Source organism: Mytilus edulis, chromosome 2, assembly GCF_963676685.1.
Source record: "Mytilus edulis chromosome 2, xbMytEdul2.2, whole genome shotgun sequence".
NCBI classification, from domain to species: domain Eukaryota; kingdom Metazoa; phylum Mollusca; class Bivalvia; order Mytilida; family Mytilidae; genus Mytilus; species Mytilus edulis.
In genome coordinates, this window is record NC_092345.1 from 13,062,145 (window position 1) to 13,088,436 (window position 26,292).

At 30.8% G+C, this 26,292-nt stretch overlaps 1 protein-coding gene across 1 annotated transcript; it reads left to right on the forward strand.

The window, feature by feature from the left end:
* Positions 1-1,145: 1,145 nt before the first annotated feature.
* LOC139511522 (sulfhydryl oxidase 1-like) lies at positions 1,146-25,081 on the forward strand. The gene is made up of 10 exons (XM_071298316.1): positions 1,146-1,520; positions 5,808-5,908; positions 8,235-8,383; positions 9,880-9,970; positions 10,494-10,630; positions 14,110-14,256; positions 15,002-15,131; positions 15,871-15,987; positions 16,991-17,129; positions 17,844-25,081. Exons 1-10 carry the CDS (start codon positions 1,295-1,297, stop codon positions 18,551-18,553), a joined length of 1,947 nt encoding a protein of 648 aa, XP_071154417.1. The 5' UTR covers positions 1,146-1,294; the 3' UTR covers positions 18,554-25,081.
* The last annotated feature ends 1,211 nt before the right edge of the window (positions 25,082-26,292 follow it).

Sequence of the window (26,292 nt, forward strand, 5' to 3'; positions counted from 1 at the left end):
CCGTCTAAGTCGTCGAATACTCTCCTCCTGTCTGGGATTCATACAAAAAGCAACACATATCTCAGGTTGAGCAGGTACAGCGTAAGGCAGTCTTATTTGTCTTTGACGATTATAAAGACAGATCACCTGCAGCACCGGTTTCCAACTTAATAAAATTTTAGAATGGGAAAGTTTAGAAATAAGAAGAAAAAACGGCTACAGTTAACCAATATGCTTTAATATATATGGGGGTTAGTTGAAGTTCCAAAAGACAATTTAACAATATATCTGATAGACGTAGTAGGGGAAAACATAAATTTAGTCAAATAGCAACAAATAAAGTTTTCTACAAATTTTCATTTTATCCTGGCACTATCTCTAACTGAAATTTGCATTAGAATGGATACAAGGACGTATGTTAGTTATACGTCCTTGAATGGATATGCCACTTATGAAGGATAGCCTAAGGTATGTCTGACACCCTGGAATCCTTCATAAGTGGCATATCCACTCTAACATGTGAAGGACCACAACATGCACAACAACTTATTGAACTATCATTATATTTAAGTTTGAGAGGACGTTTTTTTTTAGGTAAACGGACAGAAAGTCACAGGACAAAAAGTCACAGGACATAAAGTCACAAATTTGATAGGACAAAAAGTCACAGGACAAAAAGTCACAAATAATTTGTTGACAATTGTTTGAATATATAAGAGAAATATTTTGAAATATTTACTTTTTAATACATATATTCATATTAAGAAATGTTTCATTATACTTGAAAAATCAAGATTTATTTCATTTTAATCAGGCAAAAGATACATTTCTTGGAACCATGAAGCCATTTAAATGCCAAACAAAATATTTTTTTGATAAATTTTGTGAACAAAGTTGGTTTATATACAATAGTTCAAGAAAAATACAAAAATATTTTTGTAGAAATAAGCGGTTTTTATTCAAGGAAAATAATCAGAAAAAATGAATTGTGACTTTTTGTCCTGTGACTTTTTGTCCGTGACTTTTTGTCTGTGACTTTTTGTCCTGTGACTTTCTGTCCTACATTCTTTTTTTTTATTGACCGAGTTAGTTGTCCTTCCTTAGAACTTTGTGGGACGATATTGTACAGGTACGTATGTACGCTTTGTTGTTTATGGTTAAGAGTTATCTTTCGGTACTTGGATCTATATTTTAAATCCATTCGGAAATTTGTTGTCAAAAAATGAAAATTCGGAAGATTTATTGTAGCTGACGTGCAGATGATTTGCAATCAATCAAACCTTTTCATACAACGTTGAAAAGCAATGACGACAATATGTTTGTTTTCCTTTGGATTTTACTCACTTTAAAATGTACAATATGTTTAGGAGATGAAGGACTTTATAAATCCAGCGATGATGTCGTTATTTTAACAAACGACTCTTTCTACCCGGCAGTGCTTGGTTCAGAAAACGCATGGATAATTGAATTTTACAACAGCTGGTGTGGCCATTGTATAAATTTTGCTCCTAAGTGGAAAGAATTTGCCACTAATACAAAAGGTTTGATTACCATTGTCTACTGATGTTAATATTGAGCGTAATTTTTTTCCATTATTAACCTGTTAACTAAGAAAAAGGGACCCATTTTGGGTATCGTGTCTGTTTGCCCTGATTAATTTTCTTCTGGGCTTCTGGGTTTGTCCACCCAATGTTCATTCGCCCATCATATCCAACTATTGTGGTCGTCACATGATTTTTTACAATACACCGTATCGCTTTAGTCTATTCCCAGCTGACCAGGCCACTTGAACTTTGACGTCATACAATAATCACTTTTCCAATGTGGCATCAGATATTTAGTCTTATGATGTCAAAAATTTTACGGGTACCTGTGTGATATCCAGTAATGGTGGACAAATAGCGATAAGGTGTATTCAATTGTTTAAATAAAATTGAAAATGGAAATGGGGAATGTGTCAAAGAGACAACAACCCGACCATAGAAAAAACAACAGCAGAAGGTCACTAACAGGTCTTCAATGTAGCGAGACATTCCCGCACCCGGAGGCGTAAATGTATATTATAAATTGTCTCTTGCAATAAACAAAATTTACGTTCTTGGTGTTTAGCTATATTTTGCCTCTGAATGACCTGAGATCTACTCCAATCACCTTTTCAGGTCAAGCAACAATCACTTTATAAATGTGACCTCAAATGTTTTGAATTATGATGTCAAAGTTCACGCAAACCTGTGTGATTTTACGTAATTTGCATACAAGTGTAAATGTGTCCATTGATTATCAATGGAAATAGGCGTGCTACATTTTTTACATGTATGTACATCTGTAATAACAGTCTGCACCAAAAACTTTTTCAACGTATACTAGTCCGAAGACCAATATCCTGACATTTTTCATATTGGTCCAAACAAATTTTTGCAAAAACTTACTAGTCCTAATGAAATTTTACTAGTCTGGGGCATCGGACTAGACTAGTGGCTAACCGTGCAGACTGTAAAAAAGTAAATAAAACAATTGGATTCCTTATTAAAAAGAAATCCAAATATATAGAATCAACCACAGTCATAAACAATGGTAAAGGGGAATGCATACAAAACGCTAGTCACATGGTAGTACGACCAATTGTGGATACACCAGTCCAGTATGGAATTCATGATACCTTAAAACAGAAATCAAATTAACAGAATTGAGATGGTTAGAAGAAGAGGAGCAGGTTATCAAACAAACACCATAACCACCCCAGTGTTATAGCATATCATGATCACTGTCATTGATGCCCCAACACCTGAAATGGACAACTCTAGAACATACATGTAGAAGGAAAGAAGCAAGACTCACTATGCTCTATAAAATAGAAAACAACAAATTAAAGTGGCCATATTAAAGGAAGATTTTCTATTACCACTGTCTAGAAACATGAATGCCAAATGCTTCCAACTGCAAATGTACTATTGACCTCCAGTGATTATTGTAAAAAATCATTCTTCAGAAGAACCATCCCAGATTGGAACGCTTTCCCTCCCGGGGTTGTATTAGCACTGTCAGTTGAGGCTTTTAAAGCTTTGACGACAAAGATGATTTAAAGGGGGTGGTTCTGTTTGGGCACCAAACCATGGCAGTTTAATCAGTTTGTTGATTGTGACCATTATCTGGCAGAAGCAGAAGTACAAAGTAGATAAATTAAAAGGTATTAGGTCCATTTACCCTAATTATATCTTTGTCCTGGGTTCGTTCACCCTGAGCTAAATGTTTGCAAATACAGTTTATGTGCCCTGGGTTCGTTCTTCCTACTATAAACAAACATATTAATATAAAGGGCATTAAAGTTTAATATACTTATTCAGATATTTATATGATATATTCTTGAAATTTATGAAAACATATGGAAGTACATTTGTACATGTATTTAAAAGTTGATGGCATTTTTTGAAGAATTGATTGTTCAATGCATACAACAAAATGTAATATAAATTCTCACTGATTGTTGTAATACTTGTCTTTGATGGATTAATAATAAAAATAACACATGTACAAAAATGTACATGTTATAGTAGTCTAAGTTACAATATATACTACATGTACATAAATTGCCTGAAAAGAATTAATTTGTTACCAAATATCAATAAAGATAAATACATTGTATTCCACTATATATATATATATATATATATTCTACTATCATGACTATGCAAATGGAAGAGAATATATATATTACAAAATGTAGTTGCCGCAATACAAATACATGTACCAGAGACCTCCTAGGCCTGTCAACTGTCATTGACCGTTAAAATTTTGATTTCGAAGGAAAGAATTTGGTATGAATAAGTTAAAAGATTGTTAAAAGATTTGTGGCCAAAGGGTGGCACCCCTCAATAAGTAAAAAAACCTAACAAATACCATCATGACAATGTAAGCCAATTAATATGCAAAGAAAAATGGTCTAAACAATTTTCACCTTTATTTATTTCGTTCCAAATACCTCTGACTCTAATCATACTAATGATGCAGTTTGAGTTTCTCACTGGAAACCTTGAACAGGGTTTTCACCAGGAATTTTTCATAGTGAGTCCTGGGACTCATCACTTTATAAATGGTGAGTCCAGGATGCATGTATTTCTTTGTGTCTAAAAATAATGAAATACATGTATATATATATGATGAAATAAAACAAAAACGATTCATGTTGGATTGGTAGAGTTTGGCTGCCTTTTAATTTACTGACAGTACAGAAGTACATGCACAATGGATTTCACAAACATGTAAATCATGAATCAATAATCATAATTTTTATTGTTGAAAAAAGATGCAGTCAGCTTAATTAAAACAACGATTAACATGATTAATATGCAAATAATATAGTAACACATTTTTCTTTGTGCATGTACATTGTAATTTAGAGTACAGAACTATAATTATGCAAATATGCATACATGATACATGTACATGTATGTTCATGATATTTAACATTTTTGAATGGCTAAAAATTCATACTACTGCATACCAAACGAAATTATTATAACATGTACAAATGTATATGTACAAAACTGGATATGTTTTATGGGTGTAACAATAATTTTAAGGGGCGGCAAACTATTCTTTTTATCATGTTTATACATACATGTACATGACATGTTCAAAATGATGTATATGTATTTGAAAAAAATATTTTAAAGATATATTTTTTCTTTTATTCATTATCAATGATTATTAAATACATACTGTAAATTCAAAATAATTGCAATATTTGATCATATTTGAAGGATGGAAAAGAATGTGAGATTGATTATATCAATTTCAGTAAAAACTGTATGTCTGAAACTAAAAAGAAAAATGTTAGTATTGGGATCATCACCCAGCCACATAACATGTATCTTTATTATATATGCATTAATAAAAACCTCACAATAGTCAATTCATGTTTTATTCTGAATTCACAATATTATAATGGATCAGTAATTAGAATACAATATTGTCAATCATTATTTATTTATGCATGAACCATGATCTTTTTATAGAAATAAGGTTAACTGTTGGACAACATGTTTTGTTGTACTACTTTCTCATACGTTTCCCTTGACATTTGCTTGATGTCTAATGGGAATGATAGTCAAAACTCATATAAAGTACAAACAACTTCACATATATATACAATCATATGTAACAATGTAAACATATTTTGTTATTGGCACTCATTGCTTATATACATGGACATGTAGATAAAAGAAGATGTGGTATGAGTGCCAATGAGACAACTCTCAATCAATGTCACAATTTGTGAAAGTAAACCTTAATAGGTCAAATAACTGTTTTCAACACAAAACCTTGGCTCACACTGAACAACCTGAAGCTATTACAGGCCCCAAAAATGACAAGTGTACATGTTAAACCATTCACACAGGAAAACCAAGGGTCTTACATGTATCTATATACAAAAAGCAAAAAACAAGAAACACTTATATAATTATGAACAACAGGTTCCTGACTTTCATGTACAAAATGTAGGACAGGTGCTAACATGCAGGGTATATATACCTTGAAATAGAGTTGCTATGTCCCTTTAAACAGGGGACATGGACGTCGCACCAAAAAGATGTGAATTTCCTGCATTTTGACAGGAAATAGGAAGAAAATTATTTAATGCTTGTTTGATATTTAAGACTTTATTTAATTAACAGTTTCATGGTAATGCAAACCAGTTATCATGGATATTATGTTGTGATAACAGCCTGAATATTATGAAAATTAAACCTTTAAAAGCTTAACATTGGTAATTTTTCTTCCATCAAGAATTTTATGCACCCTATAAAATTGCTTTATATTAATTTCAGGATGGCAGAAAGTGATTTCAATTGGAGCAGTTGATTGCTCACAGAATAATAACATACCACTATGTAGAAACTATGACATACAAGGTTACCCAGCAATAATTGTAAGTACATGTATTTATGTTGTCCTGTAAGACTTATGACATACATGTACACGATAACCAAGTGTTCATGTCGTCCTGTAGAACTTATGACATACAAAATTTCCAAGTATTCATGTTGTCCAATAGACAGTCATCTACATAATATTTCAAATTAAAAAAAAAATAATCTGCAATCAACACCAATTTCTTGTTATAAAAGAAAATATGAAGAGATAACATAGGACAATCCCTAACATGGTTCCTGTCTTGGGTCAGGCACCTGAAAAGCATACATTTTTTTTTAACATACATAACATGTACAATGATGTATCAAATACTAATAATGAAAGATTTGTACCATACATGTAGGATGACTGTTGTACATGTATGAACTGTTGTACATGTATGAACTGTTGCTAGTGTAAGTTTTTATCTTTATTTTTAATGAACTAGTGTAGGGTCATGGAGTATCCAATGATCAATCACCTGTCATTATTACCTGTTGACGTGCCAAATTTTAATTGATGGAAATGTATGCAAATCAATTAAAACTTGGTACGTGATAAAAAAAAATTGCAACATCTGTCCTTTGTGTTCAGTTGTTGTACTTGTCATAAAGTTAGAAATATGAATTACTAATCAAATATTCTGGCCAAAAATAAAAGTATATTGTATACTGTGAATAACAGTGGAAAACATATTAAAAAAAAGCTGATTGAGTATGTTCTGATGCCAGATTGGATAAATTTCTATCAAATTGAAATTGTGCATTCTTTTACCAAATTTACAGTTTAAATCATAGTTGAAAAATAATTCTGAACACTGAAGGTTAATATTGCATAACTATGGAATGAGACAAAACATTTTCAAAATCAACAGCCTTTAACCATATTATTATTAACCATAGAAAAAAAACCAGGATAGAAATTTATCCAATCTGCCGTTCTTGATCCAAAGAAACTTCAAATTAACGGTTGTCAGTCTGTTTTCACACATTGTGATTCAGCTGTAGTATTCGATGGATCAATTTTTTTCAGGAATTTATTCTGTTTGTCATGGTTGTTGGGACTGGTAAAAGTATGATAGCTTTTAATTTAGAAATTTTAGGATTTCAATATACATGATATAGGACTTCCAATTGCCAAAATATATAAGTCAGACAGGACAGACAGACAGTAAAGTATACAAGTGCTGCTATTCATCCGTCACATAGTGTTATATTATAAGAGAGTGCTTTGATAAGACTTAACATGTTTAAAAAACATTTGAATCAATGGAAAAAAGCTCAATTTTAATTTTATGAAATATTTAGAATGTTTCTCCAGGTTTTTCTGTAGGAACATTTTAAGGTCTTGATTTTTGGTCTGTTCCAGGGTTTTGTATATAACTTTCACCAGTTACTGTGAAAACTTCATACCTCTGACAGAGAAATAGGCCAACATAAATTTTTAAAAAGATTGATACGATTTTATATAATTTTATCTTATTTTCTGTTCTTGAAATCAGCTCTTATATTGAAATCAATACAGAATTGGCAAAGAATGTCAATGATACCATTGTGTACTTTCTGATTCTACAAATATCAATATATAGACCAACACTTGCAAATGTTATAGGCTTTTGTTTCATGCTAAAACTTTTTGGAATGTATTTCTTGAAATTGACCAGTGATTTTATCCTTTTCTTGGAAGTTATAAATTCTGAAATAAATTTGATATTATTTAGGCTTTCTTATTTATTAATGGGTTGTTACTATTATTGCAATAAGGATGAACGAGGGAATGTGTGGAAGTGAATATTTATTTGTAACAGTACAACTCAACAATACAAAACAAAAACAAAAGATACAGATAACAAAAAATCTGAAATCCATACAACCTTTTTTTTTTAAATGTTAAATATATGCAGGTACTGTAAATTAAGTAATTTTGCAATATTTTATTATTACTAAGATTGTGTTAGCATATACAGGTGTTTAAAATTAGAAAGTTGCATTTAAAAAATTTTGATAGCATCTGCAGGTACACGTACACTATGATAAGTCTTGCATTTATAAGTCTTAATTGTTCAACAAAAGCAAAAATAAATAAACCCAAACATAACTTAATTTACAGTACCGGATATACGAGGAACAGCTTTATTTCCTATGATTTCTGTGTAAGCCCTTAAAACTGCTGTCATTCTTTTTATCATTATTACAATTAACATTGTTGTAGTTTGACATCAGTCACAAATGGCAATGTCTAGATTCTCTTTGTGAAAAAGAAACACAGAGATATTTAAAAGAACTTCTCTTAAGCAAAACCATTGACAAAATATTGATGCTATCCAATTTGTATTGTTTTAGTTTTTTCCACCACATGCTGATGAAGCCTACAGAGGAGAGGCAATCCATGATCAGGATACTGATTCCATTGGTCGAAGAGTTATAAACTACATAGGTCAGTTTGTAGGGGACAGTAAACCTCAGTCATGGCCAGCATTACAGCCTCTCAGGTAAGAGAATCAACTACAAAAAAGACATAAGATACCAAGGGGTCATGGAAAATTTGTAATTCAAGAAACAACCTGGCATGGCAAAAAACAAAAGACAATGAAAAAAAAACATACACTAATGATAACCAGAAAATTAGACAACCACACTAAAAACAGGCAAATATATCACATGATCTTAAAGAGTTGGCAAATCTTGCTCCATGAGTTATAACACTTGTAAAAATAACCAGACAACCACACTAAAAACTGGCAATTATATCACATGATCTTAAAGAGTTGGCAAATCCTGCTCCATGAGTTATAACACTTGTGATACTTCTATGAAGTAGGTGGTAATAATGATACTTAAATGGGAATAAATAAATTTCAGTAGTTCATAAATATTCTTTGCATTCTTTCTATGTTTCAAGAATACATGTGCACTTTATTATTGGGTTTTTTTCTGCACAATTTCAGCTGATTTACAGAGAAACTATTAAACAAGTAAGATGTTTGCTGCCATTAAACCTTGTTTTATCCCAACATACTACCTGAGATACAAATCTATTCCATACCTTTCTTCTCTGTTTTAAAACCCTCATACAAGTACAATAAACATTGATAAACACATTAAAACCCTCATACAAGTACAATAAACATTGATAAACACATACCAATACACTGCAGTAGAATGCAATGGAATTCCAATATTTATAGATTATCCGTGATCATCTAAACGCGAAAGCGAGAAAGGCAATCGAGTTGAGATGAACAATGATAATCTTTTTATTGCTATTTTACCTATGACGACGTTGTCAATTTCATGTCAATTTCGTTAGCAACGCCACGTGCATGCTTAGTTTCTAGCGATAATTTTCCATCTCAAGCGAGTAGCATGATATGAAAATTATCACAAAAAAAGATCAAAGGAAAAATGCACAAAATAGCGATAACCACAGTTATCTATTTTCCTCGTTAATCATAAGACAGAAGTAAAACAATATGAGTTTAATGAAATAGGCATCTAAAATTTAGGGATTGGATGTAAAGCAAATAACAATCAATTTTTGTATCACCATATATTATTTATAAGTTAAGTGTATGTAATCTTAAAACTTTTAAAAGGATTTAAAAAAAAGGCTGCATACAGCTTTATATGATTTTCTTACTTATTGTAATTTGTTCTTTATATCCATGATATGAACAAAAAATTGAACAAGTCAGTAAACAATAATCGTTTTGTGTATATATATTATTATTGTTTCATGTTGTGGTGTTGTACAGTGTTTGTCTCAGATAAATGTGAAGGTTTAAGAAATGATTTAAAAATAAAGCATTGATTGTTTTTCCAAAAGAGGTTGCATTAGATTTTAGTACATGTATGTCATTTTAAGGGCATGTATGGCTCCTGAGTTTACATCTCTCTATAATAAGGATAATCTGTTATTTTCTATTTATGGAAATGGCTGAGAAAACTTGAAAGAAATAGCCCATGATATAAATTTAATATTTTTCAGTGCTGTAGAGCAGATTTGGGAAGAATCCAAAGATATACATAAACATGTCATTCTACTGTTTGAACATGAAGAGTCTTATATTGGCAGACAGGTAACAATTCTAAAGCTTTAAGGTATCAAAGCATACAACTTTATCTTTTTTTTTAATCTTATACACAATGCTTATTACATGTACCATAAAACACAGATCAATTTTCAATTTTGGTGGCATCACTTTTATAGTCATCTAGTTATGTCCCTTCATAAAGTTATATGCAGGTGTATCTGTACCATGGACACATTCTCTATTTATTTTCTTATAATAAAAGAAATATTTCTTAATAGAAAGTAAGAGTCATGTTTAAAAAACAATGATATCATTTGTTGTAGCACACATTTTTTAAAGGAGTTGTTGCTTAAAATGGATTAAATTTGTTATCTTTTAATTTGGACAACTTCATGCCAGTTAGATTTTATAGTCAAAAACCACATTTAAGCATACTGTTTCTGCTGTTTAATCAGGACTGTTCAATGTTTACTAGTTTTACCCAGAATAACTGTACTAATCTTACTAACATGACTTATGCTCACCCAAGAAAGGGAATACAATTTATTTAAATTACAATTTTTTACAGGTGATACTAGATTTATGCCAGTACCAACATTTGTTGATAAGGACGGTAACCAATCAAAACATAGTAAAGTTTGGAGTGACACATTTACCCTCCTTATTCTTACTCCATGGTGATGGAAGGTTTGAACATATAGCCAAGTAAGTCAATAATGATAACAGTGCCAACAGCCCAGTTATGATGCTATTAGTATTCTTCAACTAAAATGTGTATAGACTATAGACCCAGTTTTAGTCCAAAGTTCAATCAGTTTAAATGATGTCATTAAACACTTGCCTCTTACTGTGACACAATAACATATTAGAATTAATTGTGACATCGGAACTGTGCGGGAAAAGTAACAATGTAAGAGTCATTAATTCACCAATTTTTATACGCCCGTCTTTTAGACGGGACGTATAAGGTATACCGTTGTCCGTCTGTCCGTCCGTCCACACGTCCACACTTTGGACAATAACTCAAAAACACTTTCACCAATTTCCATGAAACTTAAGTGAATTGTTTAAATCTATTGACGTAAGCTCCCTTTCGTTTTTTTTTAATTTCAGATTTTAAGTTTTGGATTTATGGGGCTTCATTCATAAAAAAGGGGGGATATTCAACACTTCGGACAATAACTCAAAAAAGCTTTCACCAATGTCCATGAAACTTTGGTGACTTGTTTATATCTATTGATGTAAGCTCCCTTTCAATTTTTATAAATTTCAGATTTTAAGTTTTGGATTTATGGGGCTTTATTTATAAAAAAAAGGGGGATTTTCAACACTTCGGACAATAACTCAAAAAGGCTTTCACCAATGTCCATGAAACTTTAGTGAATTGTTTATATCTATTGATGTAAGCTCCCTTTCAATTTTTATAAAGAAGTAGGTCCAGTAAGACCCCTTTTTGGCCCCAAAATATAGCAGTTTTACAAAATTGTTAAAATGTATACTTTTAGTTATTTATTGGACAGAAGAATGCTTCTGCTACATAAATATGGGCTGTTTGACAATACTATGTACATATATCGAGTAATAGCACCATTTAGTCATGCTAAATTACTGAAATCTTCACAATTCTAGCATTTTGGTTAAATTTTAGACGGTTTCCGTGTAAAACGAAAGTGGCCGCATTCGTGTTCATCCAAAATATTTAAATGTAAGTTGTATTTGATGATAATACATAACATATATAAAGGTTGAGGATGAACACGGATGTGGCCACTTTCATTTTTGACAAAAACCATCTTAAAAGTGACATTTTTCACCATATTTGGTAGATTTTTCATATTTGAGCTTGAATGGGAGCGATTTTAATGACTAAATTAGTTAAAATCTTTCACATTAATTAATTGAATTAAATTAAATAGACACTTAAGTGATTAAAAAGTGGTCAACATCTTTCGTCAGATAAACCTGAAATTTGAGGCCAAAATCAGTCCTTACCGGACCTACTCCTTTAGATTTTAAGTTTTGGATTTATGGAGCTTTATTCATAAAAAGGGGGGATTTTCAACACTTCGGACAATAACTCAAAAAGGTTTTCACCAATGTCCATGAAACTTTGGTGAATTGTTTATATCTATTGATGTAAGCTCCCTTTCAATTTTTATAAATTCAGATTTTACATTTCTGTGTTATGAATTTTTATGCTTAAAAAAGGGGGGATTTTCCAATTTTGGGACAATAACTAACACTTTCACAAAATTTTATGCAACTTTGAAAAATTGTTTATATCTATTGACATAAGCTCCCTTTTCCATTTTTATTAATTTTAGATTTTACATTTTCTTAAATAATGAATTTTTATACTTAAAAAAGGGGGATTTTATGAAACTTTGGTGAATATATTAATGTAACATCCCTTTTGATTTGTATATATATTTCTAGTTGATCATATAAATTCATTTAAAGCATAAAAGACAAGTTAAAACAGCAACGGGCGTATCATGCGCGAAAGCGCAGCCCTTTATTTAAAAGATTTAATGGTTAATGAGCATAATGAGTACTGTTAATTTCAATACCAAAACAAAATGCATATAATTTGTTGATTTATACTGTGCTTAAGTTTTCTAAAATAAACTTAGATTGAAGGAAAAAAAACATGCACAATTATCTTTGTTTCCAAAAAGAACAAAAGCTTGAATCCACCAAACCATACCTGTCAACTGACCCGGATTCTGCGGGTGTGACCCGAGATTTTCACAATTCTGAGGGATCACCCGGATCACCCGCCGGGTCATTGAAATAACCCGGAAATTCCGAAAATGACTCGATTTCACCCGTATTTCTTAGCCTTCAGATTGATTTTCATAAGTAATATTCCTTTGAAATACCGGCAAATTCGTAATTCTTCCATGAACATGCAGTTCATCTAGCTATGTAAACTGTCAAATTAAGTGACCCATTAAGTGCATTGCTTCACTTGACAGCTTTGGTGTCAAACACACTGTTGCCAATTACCTTAGCTTTAGGTCGTAAATAAATTGCCCTGTTGTTTTACAAAGATATTTCAACTAAGAGTTACTTCCCCTTATTTGTCACCATTAAAAATTATTCCTTATATTTACGTTTTATGGGTGAAAAAGATTAAATCATAATAATATAAAATTCAAATACATATTGAATAATAACTTTTCATTATTTTTATACCTTTATACAATTTTTTAAAAAAAGTTGAAAATTATTGTTTACATTTATACTTCCTTTAACTGTATTACTATATTTTATCATAGTCTAATTTCCTTGTCAATCAAGAGATGAATGTTCATCCATGTAATACCTCTACATGGTATGTTTAAAGGCTAGTAGTCTCATTTTAAAATTACATTTGAAAAATTAATTTTAGATGATGACAAAAAGTCAAGGACATAAGATTGTGATATACAAGTTTATAAAAATCTTTAAAAGTGTAATGAAATAATAATAAATAAGATTTAAAATGACTTAACCAAGTGAACATGCATTGATGTTTTGGTATCTTTGATATACATTATAAGAAAATGTACCATAAATACTGAAATTCAGCTCGAAAAAGTTCGTACGCGTTATGACCTGAGATTTGATTCTTCAATGCAGGTCATGACCTGCATTTTCATCGTCACAGGTTGACAGGTATGCCAAACTATATAGGGAAGTGCCATATCGTTGAAAGTCTGTCCTCCTGGTAAAAGGAACTGTAATACTATTATATTGTTATTTAGTTTCACAAATGCGAAACAAAATATGTATTATATATGAACTGTTATTTTTCTCTGTAGCTATGTACTAGTTTATGAGAATAAAATCATTCATTCATTCATTCATTGAATATTTTAAGTAAACATTAGAAAATACAGCTAACTTTAATCTTTAAGTTGTTAACAGCTAATTTTAAAATAAAAAGAAAGGTAATGAAAACCTTAAAGTTAATTTCAAAACAACTTTTCAAATTGATTGATTTATTTAAAATTTGCATTCATGGATATCTGTTCTAGAACTGATCAATCAAAGCATGTATGTACATATATGTAGATATAGACCAGGCTAAGACTAAACATTGTAATTTGTAATTCTCCATAATGTGAGGCAGTTGCAAGATCTGATACATAAATGAGAATCTACAGTTTTGATATAAAGATATTTTTCTATTTTAACAGAGGAGTTGATGACCGTGACACCATTGTAGCTATTATTAAAAAGCTTATAGGTGCTGATCAGGATAATAATGAAGAGAAACTAGAAAGTCCTAAGATGGCAGAACAAACTGTTAAGAATAAGATGCACACAAAGGCTATCACTAATGGGTAAGACTTTTTTCACTTATGAATACCATTCCACAATACTGGTTATTCTAATTTTGCCTACATTTATGATTGTGATTTTTGAACAATGGAGTCAAAAATAAAAGATTTATTATTGCAGTTTCAGCTGTATGCATACAAGTAATTGATAATGCAATTTGAAATGTGAGCTTTAATTTTGTGAAAACTTTCCCACCTTGCAAAAATTTATGATTTTACAATAGTTGTTAACTATTGATTGCCACTTTGTGTGGGTTTTATCCCCCAGCTCCATTTGGATTGGAAAATAAGCTGGAATGACAAATTCCAATTATTCTCTTTATCCTGGCATTTGACAGTGTTGAAAAAGGAAATGACCATTTCAGATTACATTATTTAAAGTTTCTTTAACAGCACTCACAATTAAAATTAGAAATGATTATTTTAGATTACATCACACATATATAACAGCAAGCACAATTTGTTTTTGTAATAAAAGACTTGTTAGGTGGAAGTCAATGAGACAACATCTTAAAGACCGGGTATATATTATCAAAAATCAATGTGATAGTAAAATATACCTCAATATCTTTTTCTTTTCTACAGTAAATTTTCAAATAGAATACTGCAATAATAAACAATATCAAGAACTTAAAATTATATCATTTTTACGGACATCTTTATTTGTGTATGACACAAATTGCCTTTTTCAACAGTTGTGAATTTTAAGATAAAAAAATGTTGAAGAAATATGTGATTTATATTTTAGGACAGTTGTATACATGTCAGATTTAGAGTCAGCTTTATCCTACAGCTTCAGACAAGAAATAGCTATACAGAAATCTATTGACGGAAAAGCTTTACAGGCCCTTAAAGATTTCATTAGAGTTCTTACAAAGGTATTCTTAATTGTATAGAAATTATCTGAGTTTGTTAGATAAATGGAAAAGATATTATAAAATACCAACTATATCTAAACAAGTAGTTCTTTTGCAGTATACAACTTTTTAAGCCCCTGCCAAGTAGCACAGACATTAAAGTTGCTGTATGTCCTAAAATTGGTTTCTGTTCTCTAACTTTAGTTTACCTGAACGAAATGTCAACAAACACAAATAAATTGTAATTTGGGTGGTGTCACTTTTATTACGAGTTATGTCCCTTTATGAATTGAAAATTCAGGAAATTTGTTGTCTCTACACTCTAACTTTACATTGCCACAGCCAAATGAACTGAAACTAATACATAATGCTTATTACTACCAAACACAAATCAATATAAATTTGAGTGACATTACTTTTTTTCGGTTCTTGAGTGATGTCTCTTTATAAATGAAAAAATGGTGAATTTTCCGTTTCCACATTGTAACTTAACTTTGCATAAACCAATGATATGAAACTTATAGGCAATGCTTATTACCACCAATCACAGATCGATATTAACATAACTGTTTGTTATTGAACAGTAAGAGTACTCAAACACCCAATATCTATTGACAACATACATATTACAAGAGGGGGGCATCTAAGTCTCATGGAAACATTCCTCATTTACTTTGAATTTAAATTTCTTTCAAATTAACTTGTAATCTATTTACTTTTCTGTATCAGTAAGTAAACTGTATATGTTGTATTTTTATAGTATTTCCCAGGTGAAGATTATCTAAAGAAATTTTTACTGAGAATAAAGACATGGATTGATACTGTATCGTCAGGACTTACAGGAGAAGTCTGGGTGTATTATATAGACAGTTTACAGGTAAATAGAAGTTTGATTTTATTCATTGCTATATGATCACTGCTGAAAAGTGTTTAATTCAAAACTTGTAAATTGGATTGAAACTTTATAATGCTGATTATACTGTATAGTTCTCTTCTGTGAGACAACACTTCAAATTTTTGTTATCCCTACTGAAAACATGGAATGTTTAGTCAAGTTTAAAAAAGAAGGGGATTTACTTTGCCCGATATTCATGCAATTTCTTGATACATATTTACCAAACTAAAACAGTGGTGTAGGCTGTAAGGGGAGAAAACTACTGACTGTTTTATTTATTTGTAGTCTGTAAGAGGAGATAATTACTGATTGTTCATTTATTTGTACTCTGTAGATACCTATTTACCAGGAAAAATCAGCAAGATTGGATGTAAGGGGAGAAAACTACTGATCATTTTGTTTATTTGTAGTCTGTAAGGGGAGATTATTACTGATTGTTTATTAATTTGTAGGCCCAAGACCACAATTAATGACCCCGCTTTTCGTTGTTCACGAATATAGTTCCCTTTAATTATAGTGTATTTTTTCTTTATTTTTTTCTTTCCCTTTCTCATTCATTTCTTAGCTTTTCATGGGTGGAAATGATAGAAGAGAGCTGAAATAAACTTTTGGATGTTTTATTTTAACTGATTTTAATAAGGAAAGAGTGATTAGGCCAGGTGCAAAAAGGTCATATTTACACTTTTCGGAACATCTCTTGACTTGCCTATAGGGGTATGGATGTGTATTGGCCAAATTTGTATGATGTAAAGATGCAATTTTTCTGAAAATTGCATAAATTTTTGGACTTGTACTGTACATTACACACACAAAAAATTAGACAAAAAGAATAGGCAAAACTTTTTAATGCGACAAAACGTTATAAAGAAATGATAGAGGAATTAATTGTGGTCTCGGGCCTGTAGTCTGTAAGGGGAGATAACTACTGACTGTTTTATTTATTTGTAGTCATAGGGGAGATAATTACTGATTGTTTATTTTGTAGTCTGTAGATACATATTTACCAGAAAAGATCAGCTGGATTGGCTGTAAAGGGAGTGAACCAAGATACAGAGGTTACCCATGTTCGATGTGGACATTGTTTCATACACTGACAGCCAATGCTTACATCATTGGGAAAAACAGTAAGTTAGTTGTGTTATAAAATTTGAATTCTTTTCACTAATTAAAATAAGTTTAATTGTATTTAGATTTGGTACATGGTTGAAATTACAAACATGATGCTCTCTTATAAGCTGTATGAAGTTAACATTATGCAGAAGAAATTTTCCTCTTTTCGAAAATTAAGCTTTTCAAAATGTCTGTCTGTTGTAGGTAAACTTTTTTACCTCCAAATATAATGATTTAGGGGGAAACTGGCTATTTATTATCCATAACTCTTATATAATGCATGGTTTTATACTTAACACATCATCAACCTTAAGAGTGTCTCGGGTCTGGGGAGGTGGGAGGATTTTCTCTATTCTAGATATTTAAGATCATTTCTCTGTATTCAAACAGCAATAATATATTGTAATTGAAAGATAATATCTTCAATACTTCTGATTTTAATCCTGTATGATATATATCAATTATGTTCGCCCTACTCTTCCACTAAGAAGGTCAGTTAATTTGAGAACCCAAAGTGAACCATTAATTTAAGAATTTATACAACTATTCTTGCAGGGGCCTCTGACTTTTTATTAACACTGTACAGAATTAACATCTATTTATTGTTAACCTATAACAATGTACAATAAAACTATACATTATCTTTTTAAAACCTTCACAAATCATTTAAATAAGCATTATCAAACTTTTATTTTTATTATAATGAACTGCTATATTTTAATTTTTAGGTCCAAAATTTCTCTATGCAGAAGTTATCAATGCAATTACAGATTATATGAAATATTTCTTTGGCTGCAAAGAATGTGTCAACAATTTTCTTAAAATGGCAGATAAAAGACAGATTTCCTCAGCTTCCGACCAAGTCTTGTGGCTGTGGAACGCTCATAACAAAGCCAATAAAAGACTCCATGGTGACCAATCAGAGGATCCGTTACATCCAAAGATTATGTTTCCATCGGAAAGAGTTTGTCCCAAGTGCAGAAAAGGGATTGAAAAAGATGACAGTAATCGAGAGTGGGATAAAAATGAAGTTTTAAAATTTATAGTTAAAATGTACGATAAAGAAAACATTGTGAAAAATTCTTCCGTTTTCAACACCGAGAGTGATGTAAAAAAATCTCGAGTTGATTTAGATTGGTGGGAAAGGATGCAGAGAAGTAAAGACTTAGAAAAAATCAAAGATATACGACAAATGAAAAGACAGAAGCTGGAAGACAAAATTAAGATGTCTGGCAATCATTTACCTGTCTCTAAAAAATTAGCAAATAGTAAATATCAGGTGGAGGAGAAACTGAAATATCCATCGGGTTTAAGTAGAGGTGATATGAACATGTGTGTAATGTTTTATGGCTTGTGTATTGCTATTATAGGTGTGTTGTATTATCATTTTGTAAGAAGGAGGAAAATGAATCCATGTAATGGCTGCTCTAATCCTTAACCTTATGTTCAAATAGAAAAAAAAATTCACCAGGCAAATTTTTTCAAGGGATTCAAACGGATAAAACCAGAGAATTCCGAAAATCGGACAAAAAATCCAAAACATGACAAGCCAGCTTCCTTAAGGAAAAAAAATTGATTTTATGGAAGATGATTTGGTTTTTTTAAATTTTATGTACAAACCCTATAGTAAATTTGTCCTCTGTTAAACACATAATTTTGAAGTTCACCTTTTACCCCAAAAATTCTAAAAAAGTATTCCCTCTGGAAAAATAATGAATCCACTGTCACTCCAGGATTAAGTGCAATATATTTATTGATTTTAATGGTACCTCTAAGAAGAAATTATGTTTGACTGTGGATTCCATTATTTTTCATGAGGAACAGTTTTTCATGGATTAAAAAAATTAATTTTGCAGGTGTTTGAAATTTTATGGTTTTCCAATGTTAGCTAACAATCTTATTGAAAGTTTGTACTTCTTTGGACATTAGGCCGTGTCTGTTTTTTTCTTTGTTTTGCGTCAACTGATTCTGAGAAAACCTACCAGACAGCAAGGAAAAAAAACACACACAAAGAAAATAACACAAGAGTCTGCTTAAGTTCTGGACTGATTAACAGTGACTTTAGATCAATACTGTCATATCTAAGTGAAAGAGCAAACATGACAAACAGGAAATTTAGCAATGTACAAACTTGATATGACTATATTCTGAGAAATGGCCTTGGTATTTCAAACATTTCCCATTTATACTGAAGCCTTTGAGAAGAGACATGTTTTGATCTGAGATGTGTCATGTTGTATTAAAACCTATGTATAATCAATAATTTCCTGTATCAAATCAATAATGCTTTAAGCATGAATTATCTCCCATTTGCAGAGTTATCTTCCTATAATTGGAATACTTTATGTAAACTTTTTGGCAATATATTAATATTTTGTTCTGCATACTTTTTTTTCAGAAAATAAACTAATGAAATTATGTTTTATATCTTAATATCTTGTGGAATTAAAAATGTACATACTAATTTATCCTATCTTATCAGACAGTAGATATCATTTAAAGAAATTTATTAAAAATATTTGCAAAAACTACTATTTTTCATTTAAAAAAGTATAAAAATTTATTTCAATTATAAAATAAGATAACTGTGCAAATGGGAGGTAACTCTTGCTTCAAGCAAGTAAGGAACGCCTACTGTAAGACCTGTACCAAGGAAGAACCATTACAGTGAAATTGCTTACATATGCACCAAACATTTTAACAGCATCTATAGCCTTGAGAGATGTATTCATTTCAATTTTTTCCCCGTTAGAGCTAGATGAAACATAACATTTTATCAGAGTTTTATCCCCTATGGTGATAGGTTCATTGAATCTTGTATTTAACGTGTCTCTTATGCTGGCTACGTAAAGGCTCTCTAGGATCTGAGAAAAAGTTTCTGTGCCGGCAAGCGGAAAGGCATATGGAGCCAGAACGATCCTTTTATCTTTGAAAAGTGAAACACAAACGATCTCGCTCGCCGGCACATTTATACTGGCCATTTCTGCTGTCACATGTATCGAAGTCAAGATCGCTTAAACGCTTTGATGAAGGAGCGTACTTGTTATTTAAAGCGCAAAATAGATTTGAGTATAAGAATACACAAAAACACGGCTGGAAAAACCCGGAAAATACAGATTTTCTACTGACGAACAAAAAAAAGTTTGTTTGTTTTTGACACAAATTGGCCGAAAACCTTCCCGCACGCGGACGCAAAACAAATAAAAAAACAACTATGGCCTTAATATTTGCAGTTTATCTATTTACAAGAAATCCATGAAAATTGGCATGTATACCCCATAAATAATATAGAATCAACAGTATCCCATTTTGAAAATTAAAGGACCACATCTGGACATTTGTATATTTTGATTTTTTTTTGGGGGGGGGAGTGTAAGTTAAAAATTGCTTGGAAAAAAAAAGTTTTTTTACATGGCTTTAATCAGTATAACATTCCAAAAACTTCAGCATTTCCATTTGAATGTTTGATTTTTATAAGAATGGATGACTTTTGAATGAAGATTGAATCTTTTACAATTTGTCTTAATTTATTTAAGGCCTATTTTAGATTCAAATTTTAATGTTTAAAAATAGACTGACTTTGCATACAGACAGTAGTCAATAAATATTCATAAAATGAAGGAATTTATTAAAAGATATCATTATGAAACATTTCAGTGTAAATTTTTATCCTGTTTTTAGTAAATTTACATCATAAATTTAAGTACATGTATTATTTTTTGTTGTGTTAAAATAATCCTCTTTTATTGATAAATGAATATACTGTATATTTGTTTTTATGAATGGGGCAAGCAGGATTGCTGATTCAACTTGTTCAATAAAAATCTACATGAAATTATTTTGAAATTCAGATGTTTTTTTCTGAAATTTAATGTTTGAATGAAAGTAAAGATTATGAATATTTATAAGGTACTGTGTTTACATCAACCAAAAACCTACTCGATAAAATGATATGTATATAGTTCTTTTAGTGCTTTAACTTGCCATAGTGAGAAAAAAAAATGACTGTTTTGAGTCCCAACATTCAGAAAATGTCCAAATTATATGCCATTATCTTCAAATCTATATTTTTAAGGTATCTGTCAATTTCATATTTTAGAAAATAAATCAGCCTGAGAAATAATTTGAAATGCATAATTTAAAACCATTGTGATTGGTTGAATACATCTTAATCCAAAGATATTCAACCAATGGCATGATGCTGTTTACATGGTTTAATTTCCATGTTAGTGTATACTGTGTTCCATTGAACCAATATTGTGTATGCCATACATGTAAATATGATTTTTATGCCCCATTTATGGGCATTATGTTTTCTGGTCTATGCGTCCGTTCGGCCGTCGGTCCGTTCGTTCTACCATCTGTCCCGCTTCTGGTTAAAGTTTTTGGTCGATCAACTTGAAACTAAGTACACATGTTCTCTATGATATGATCCTTCTAAATTTAATACCAAATTAGAGTAGTTACTCCATTTTCATGGTCCACTGAACATAGAAAATGATAATGCGGATGGGGCATCCGTGTACTGGGGACCCATTCTTGTTTTTGTCAATTTTGCCAAAATAACACAATGGTAATAACGATCAGCAAAGAAACAAAATTTATCAAAAAGATTTGCTCCAGTTCACCAAGAAATCTATTTCCGTAAAACAAGTTGTTTTATGTAGAGAACTAAAATGGCTTTTAAAAGAGTCTCAAACACAACATATTAATGTATTACTTATACAGAAAAGCTTATTTATTAGTAAACAACATCGCAAGGATGCTTGTTATTTTTCCATCAATGATAGGAATTTTAACAAATGTATTAATTAAAACCTTAACAATAATCATTGCCAAAAAATCTACTACAAATAGAAACCTATGCCTTGTATAATTGTTTGAGTTGTAATTGAACCTATTTGTGTATGCCCATGCCATGTTAGTATGAATATATATGTTTGTCATGTGTAAATTTGTTGTAATTGTCTAAAATGCTCACCAGAAATGTTCATGTAATTGAGAATACATTTTTTTTATTTTTAATTTAAATTGAAAGTGCAACATTGAAATTAACATTGAAAGGATTTATGTTGAATTATAACTCTTTATAGAAGATCAGTAATTTGGGTTTTGAAAGTGATCATTTCAGACTAATTTCATGAAAGGACTGTCTAAAGATTTGGTAAGCAAAATGGCAATGCTTCATCTTACTGACCAAAAAAACAATCAGACCATTAATATATGTGTTAAGGGGAAAACATTACCAGTTAACCTGAAAACTTGTTTAATTCAATTTTTTGTAGTCAGTATTTAGTAAATGCTAAATGATGTTTTGTGGTCATTTTGGCACAAAATATGATGTCAAATATATGATCTAAATTGGAAAAATTGTCTGACCTGCAGCATTATTGACCAATTTGTCTGACAGTCTGGCATTATAATAAAAAGTCAGTGATCATTAGTATCATTCAGGTATGCAATATTCCTCGGAAAGAAGAAGTTTTTAAAGAGGAAGCTTTGATAAAAAATCTGAAAAAATATTTTATTGAGAATTTATAACCAAAATATTTGTTTAGTGGAAGAACTTCATTTGGATGACTGCCTTCTATAATTATGTCATATTTAAAATATTTATTTGGAGTTTTGTTGAGGAATATATTTTTTGCACTAGTTAAAATTCACCCGTCAGAATGCCTGCAGAATGGATTTATGAATATGACAGGGATTGTGTATTAATATTTTTTTAATAGATTTTTAAAACATTTGCTGGTTGACTCCCACTGAATTTTATGTATACTATGTTACTACTTAATTGGTTAAAAGATCAATTCTAATTGTATTTTATCATCAAGCAATAAGTTTGATTAACATCAAAATAAATAATGGCAGTCTATCAGATGTGTAGTGCTAAGTATTTCTTTAATTTTCTCTTGTTAAAAAACCCAACATAAAATGGTTATCTGTTTAAAGATGCATGTCAGGGATATTTTAAAGGAATATGTATTAATCAAAATCAAATCCATAAATATATGGCTTCTGAATAAATTTTAATTTTGAAGGGTAAACATATTTTTAAAGCATGTTGTTCTTGATAAATTCTTTTGAAAAAAATCTTTTTGTAAAGAAGTACAGAAAGAAAAAGATTTCACTGCATGAGTTTTAGATAGATTTCATAATATTATTTGAAAAACTTGAAAACTTCATTGAAAAAATGAAAATATGAAATTTCAGTTTGATGTGTTGAATTACAAAGGCATTGCTTACGGTGTGATCAGGAACTGATCATCATTCTTGAGAATGATTTATAGCATGTTATAGTTTACACTATAAAAACATGGCAGTAAATTAAACACTGTGCAGTTACACAAAATTCATTATTTATAGATATTATCCATCTGATTGCTGTTGCTTACATGTTACATCTACAATCTTTACATCTTTAATTGAATGTTAAGTACATGTTTTTTGTTATATTATTTTATCAGCAATAATCAAATGCATTGTGCACATATCACCTCCTTGTTATTTATTTTTGGGAAAGGGTTTTTAGTCATAGTAGCTCTTTCACTATCACCTGGTGTTTGTCATTCAATAACTTATTAGTTAGTCTTCATCTGGAGATTTTTGAGTTAATCAATGAGTCTAACATTTTGAATATTGGTACAAAACAATGTAGTAAAGTATGATAAGTCAATTTATGGGTTAATTTAAATTCCTGAAAATCTGAGGCTTGAAGTGTGTATTTAATTTGGTTGAAGGGTCCAACTCTGTCTAAAGTTTGTTCCTGGAAATCTCTTATGTGTTACTTTATACACCAGGCCCTTATATTTGAAGAACATATTTCTACAAAATAAGAAATGGTTTAATTAATCATTTTGTATCGACTTTAGGTTACATTTTTTATATCCTCAAGAAGTAAGGTTTGGTGGTCCATTTTTACCCAAACACTATCTTCTACACATTATGTGAACTTATCTGATAAGACACATTTCAGAACTAGTACTTACAGAAAAGCATTAATAGCTATGTCCAATATTACATCAGTTTTTAAGCATCTTTATGATGCCCCCTTCTCTCAGCCATGCTCTATGTACTACAAAAGTTAAATGTAAAGTTTTCTGATTACATTTGTTTAGGAAGATGTATTCATAAAGTATTATTGCAGTATAGCTGTTGTATTAAAAACGTGAATTAGTCTTATCATCTGCTGATTTAGAAAGGCAGATCCAAAATATCTCTGTATTTAGAGCTTTATTTGTTAATGTACACATGTATATAAAAAAAGTATGTCATTTTATTTGACATATTTTTTTGCAGGATTTTAAGCAAATAGAAATAAATCTTGGCTGGAGTAGCTCTGGCTTAATAGAAACAAATTTAGCTTTTTATATTATGAAAATGTTTTAAATTATTTCACTGTTCTTTTATTTTACACAATTATTTCACTGTTCTTTTATTTTACACAATTATTTCACTGTTACAGAACTTTTACACAATGTTTTTTTTTAACAGATTGGAGTTGTGAAATGCTCTTTGTTTCACTAATATATCTTTTAGCATTATTACATACACCAGCATTCATGCAGGTATCAAATTGATAAGAAAAGGTATCAAGAATAACAGATGTTAATTTTCTTCAGCTTGTGGACCATTATTATTTTGAAAAAAACAAATATTTTGTCAATTTATACCTGCCAGATGTAAACCTGTAACATCAGGTTTACTGCCCTCAAGTTGTATTTTTTTGCACCAATATGTTTTTATTGGTACAAAAGCAGCAGATATATACTAACTTTTTTTAGAAATTGGCCAGAGAAGATACACATCTATTTTATATGTCTTCAAACATAAAATGTCAAAATTTAGGACAAGAGAATTACGTACCTAGAAACAAAAACTAAGTACAAATCCATGTGTAAAAACCTTTTTTATTTTGTAACTGTTAGTAATAAGTTATCATTGAAATATAATTGTTGATCTGTTACTTTTTTATTGTTTTATTGAATATTACATCATGTGGAAGACTAAGTTAAAGGTTCACCAGGAAACCTAACAAAAGAAAAGAAAACACAGCATAAGCAAGGTACAGAATAAGATTGAGAAAAGAAATGGAGAATGTGTCAAAGAGACAACAACCCAACCATAGAGCAGAAAACAGCTGAAAGCCACCAATGGGACTTCAACATATCAAGAAAATCACACACCCACAGGTGGTTCTCAGCTTTCCCCTCAATAATCATGTGTACTAGTTCAGTGAAAATCGACCTCATACTAATCTCCAAAACATATAAATGAACTAAAAAAAAATTTAAAAGTACGAGACTCACAGAGGCTAATTCTGGTTGATAAATAATGAAAGCTGCCTTTAGTCACAAAGAAATCTGTTTATTGTAACTTCAAAATCAAAAAGGAAAAAAACAGCAAACATTGCAGTGCTGACATTTTATGAAACATATAGATATTGAGATAACAGGTCACTGTACCGACCTCAAAAATGAGCAAATCTGATACAGTATAGTATGATGAATAGATGCTTAGAATGACAATATATACAATCTTCATCCTGATTTAGTATTCCTTCTATTAAGATTTTTATGCCCGCGCTGTAGCAGAAGGGGCATTAAGTTTTACCCTTTGTAAGTTTTACCATTGTAAGATTTACGGTTGCCATTATGAGAGTTGGTTTACTGTAATGGATTATCTTTTTCACAGATGACAATGGATATGTCCCTAGTGTCGTAACTACAACCGTGACCCCTTTTCTAAATGTGACCTACCTAATAAGACGTATTACTGGGTTGGTACTAGCTAACACGTGACACGAAGGGTGCCACATGTGGAGCAGGAACTGCTTACCTTTTTTAACCACCTGAGATCACCTCCAATTTTGGCCGAGTTCGTGTTGCTCAGTCTTAAGTTTTCTATGTTTAGTTTTGTGTACTTTAGTTTGTCTTTTGGTATTTTTTTCTTTTTATGGCCCATTTATGGGCATTATGTTTTCTGGTCTTTGTGTCTGTTTATCCGTCCGTTCGTCTGTCCCGTTTCAGGTTAAAGTTTTTGTTCGAGGTAGTTTTTGGAAGAAGGACAAATCTCCCCACTTGCAAATCTCCCCACACCTTATTGCCCCACTTTTTCACCAACTCGACCCACCTTTAAAAAAAATCGCCCCCTTGTGAAATGAGTTAAATCCCGTTA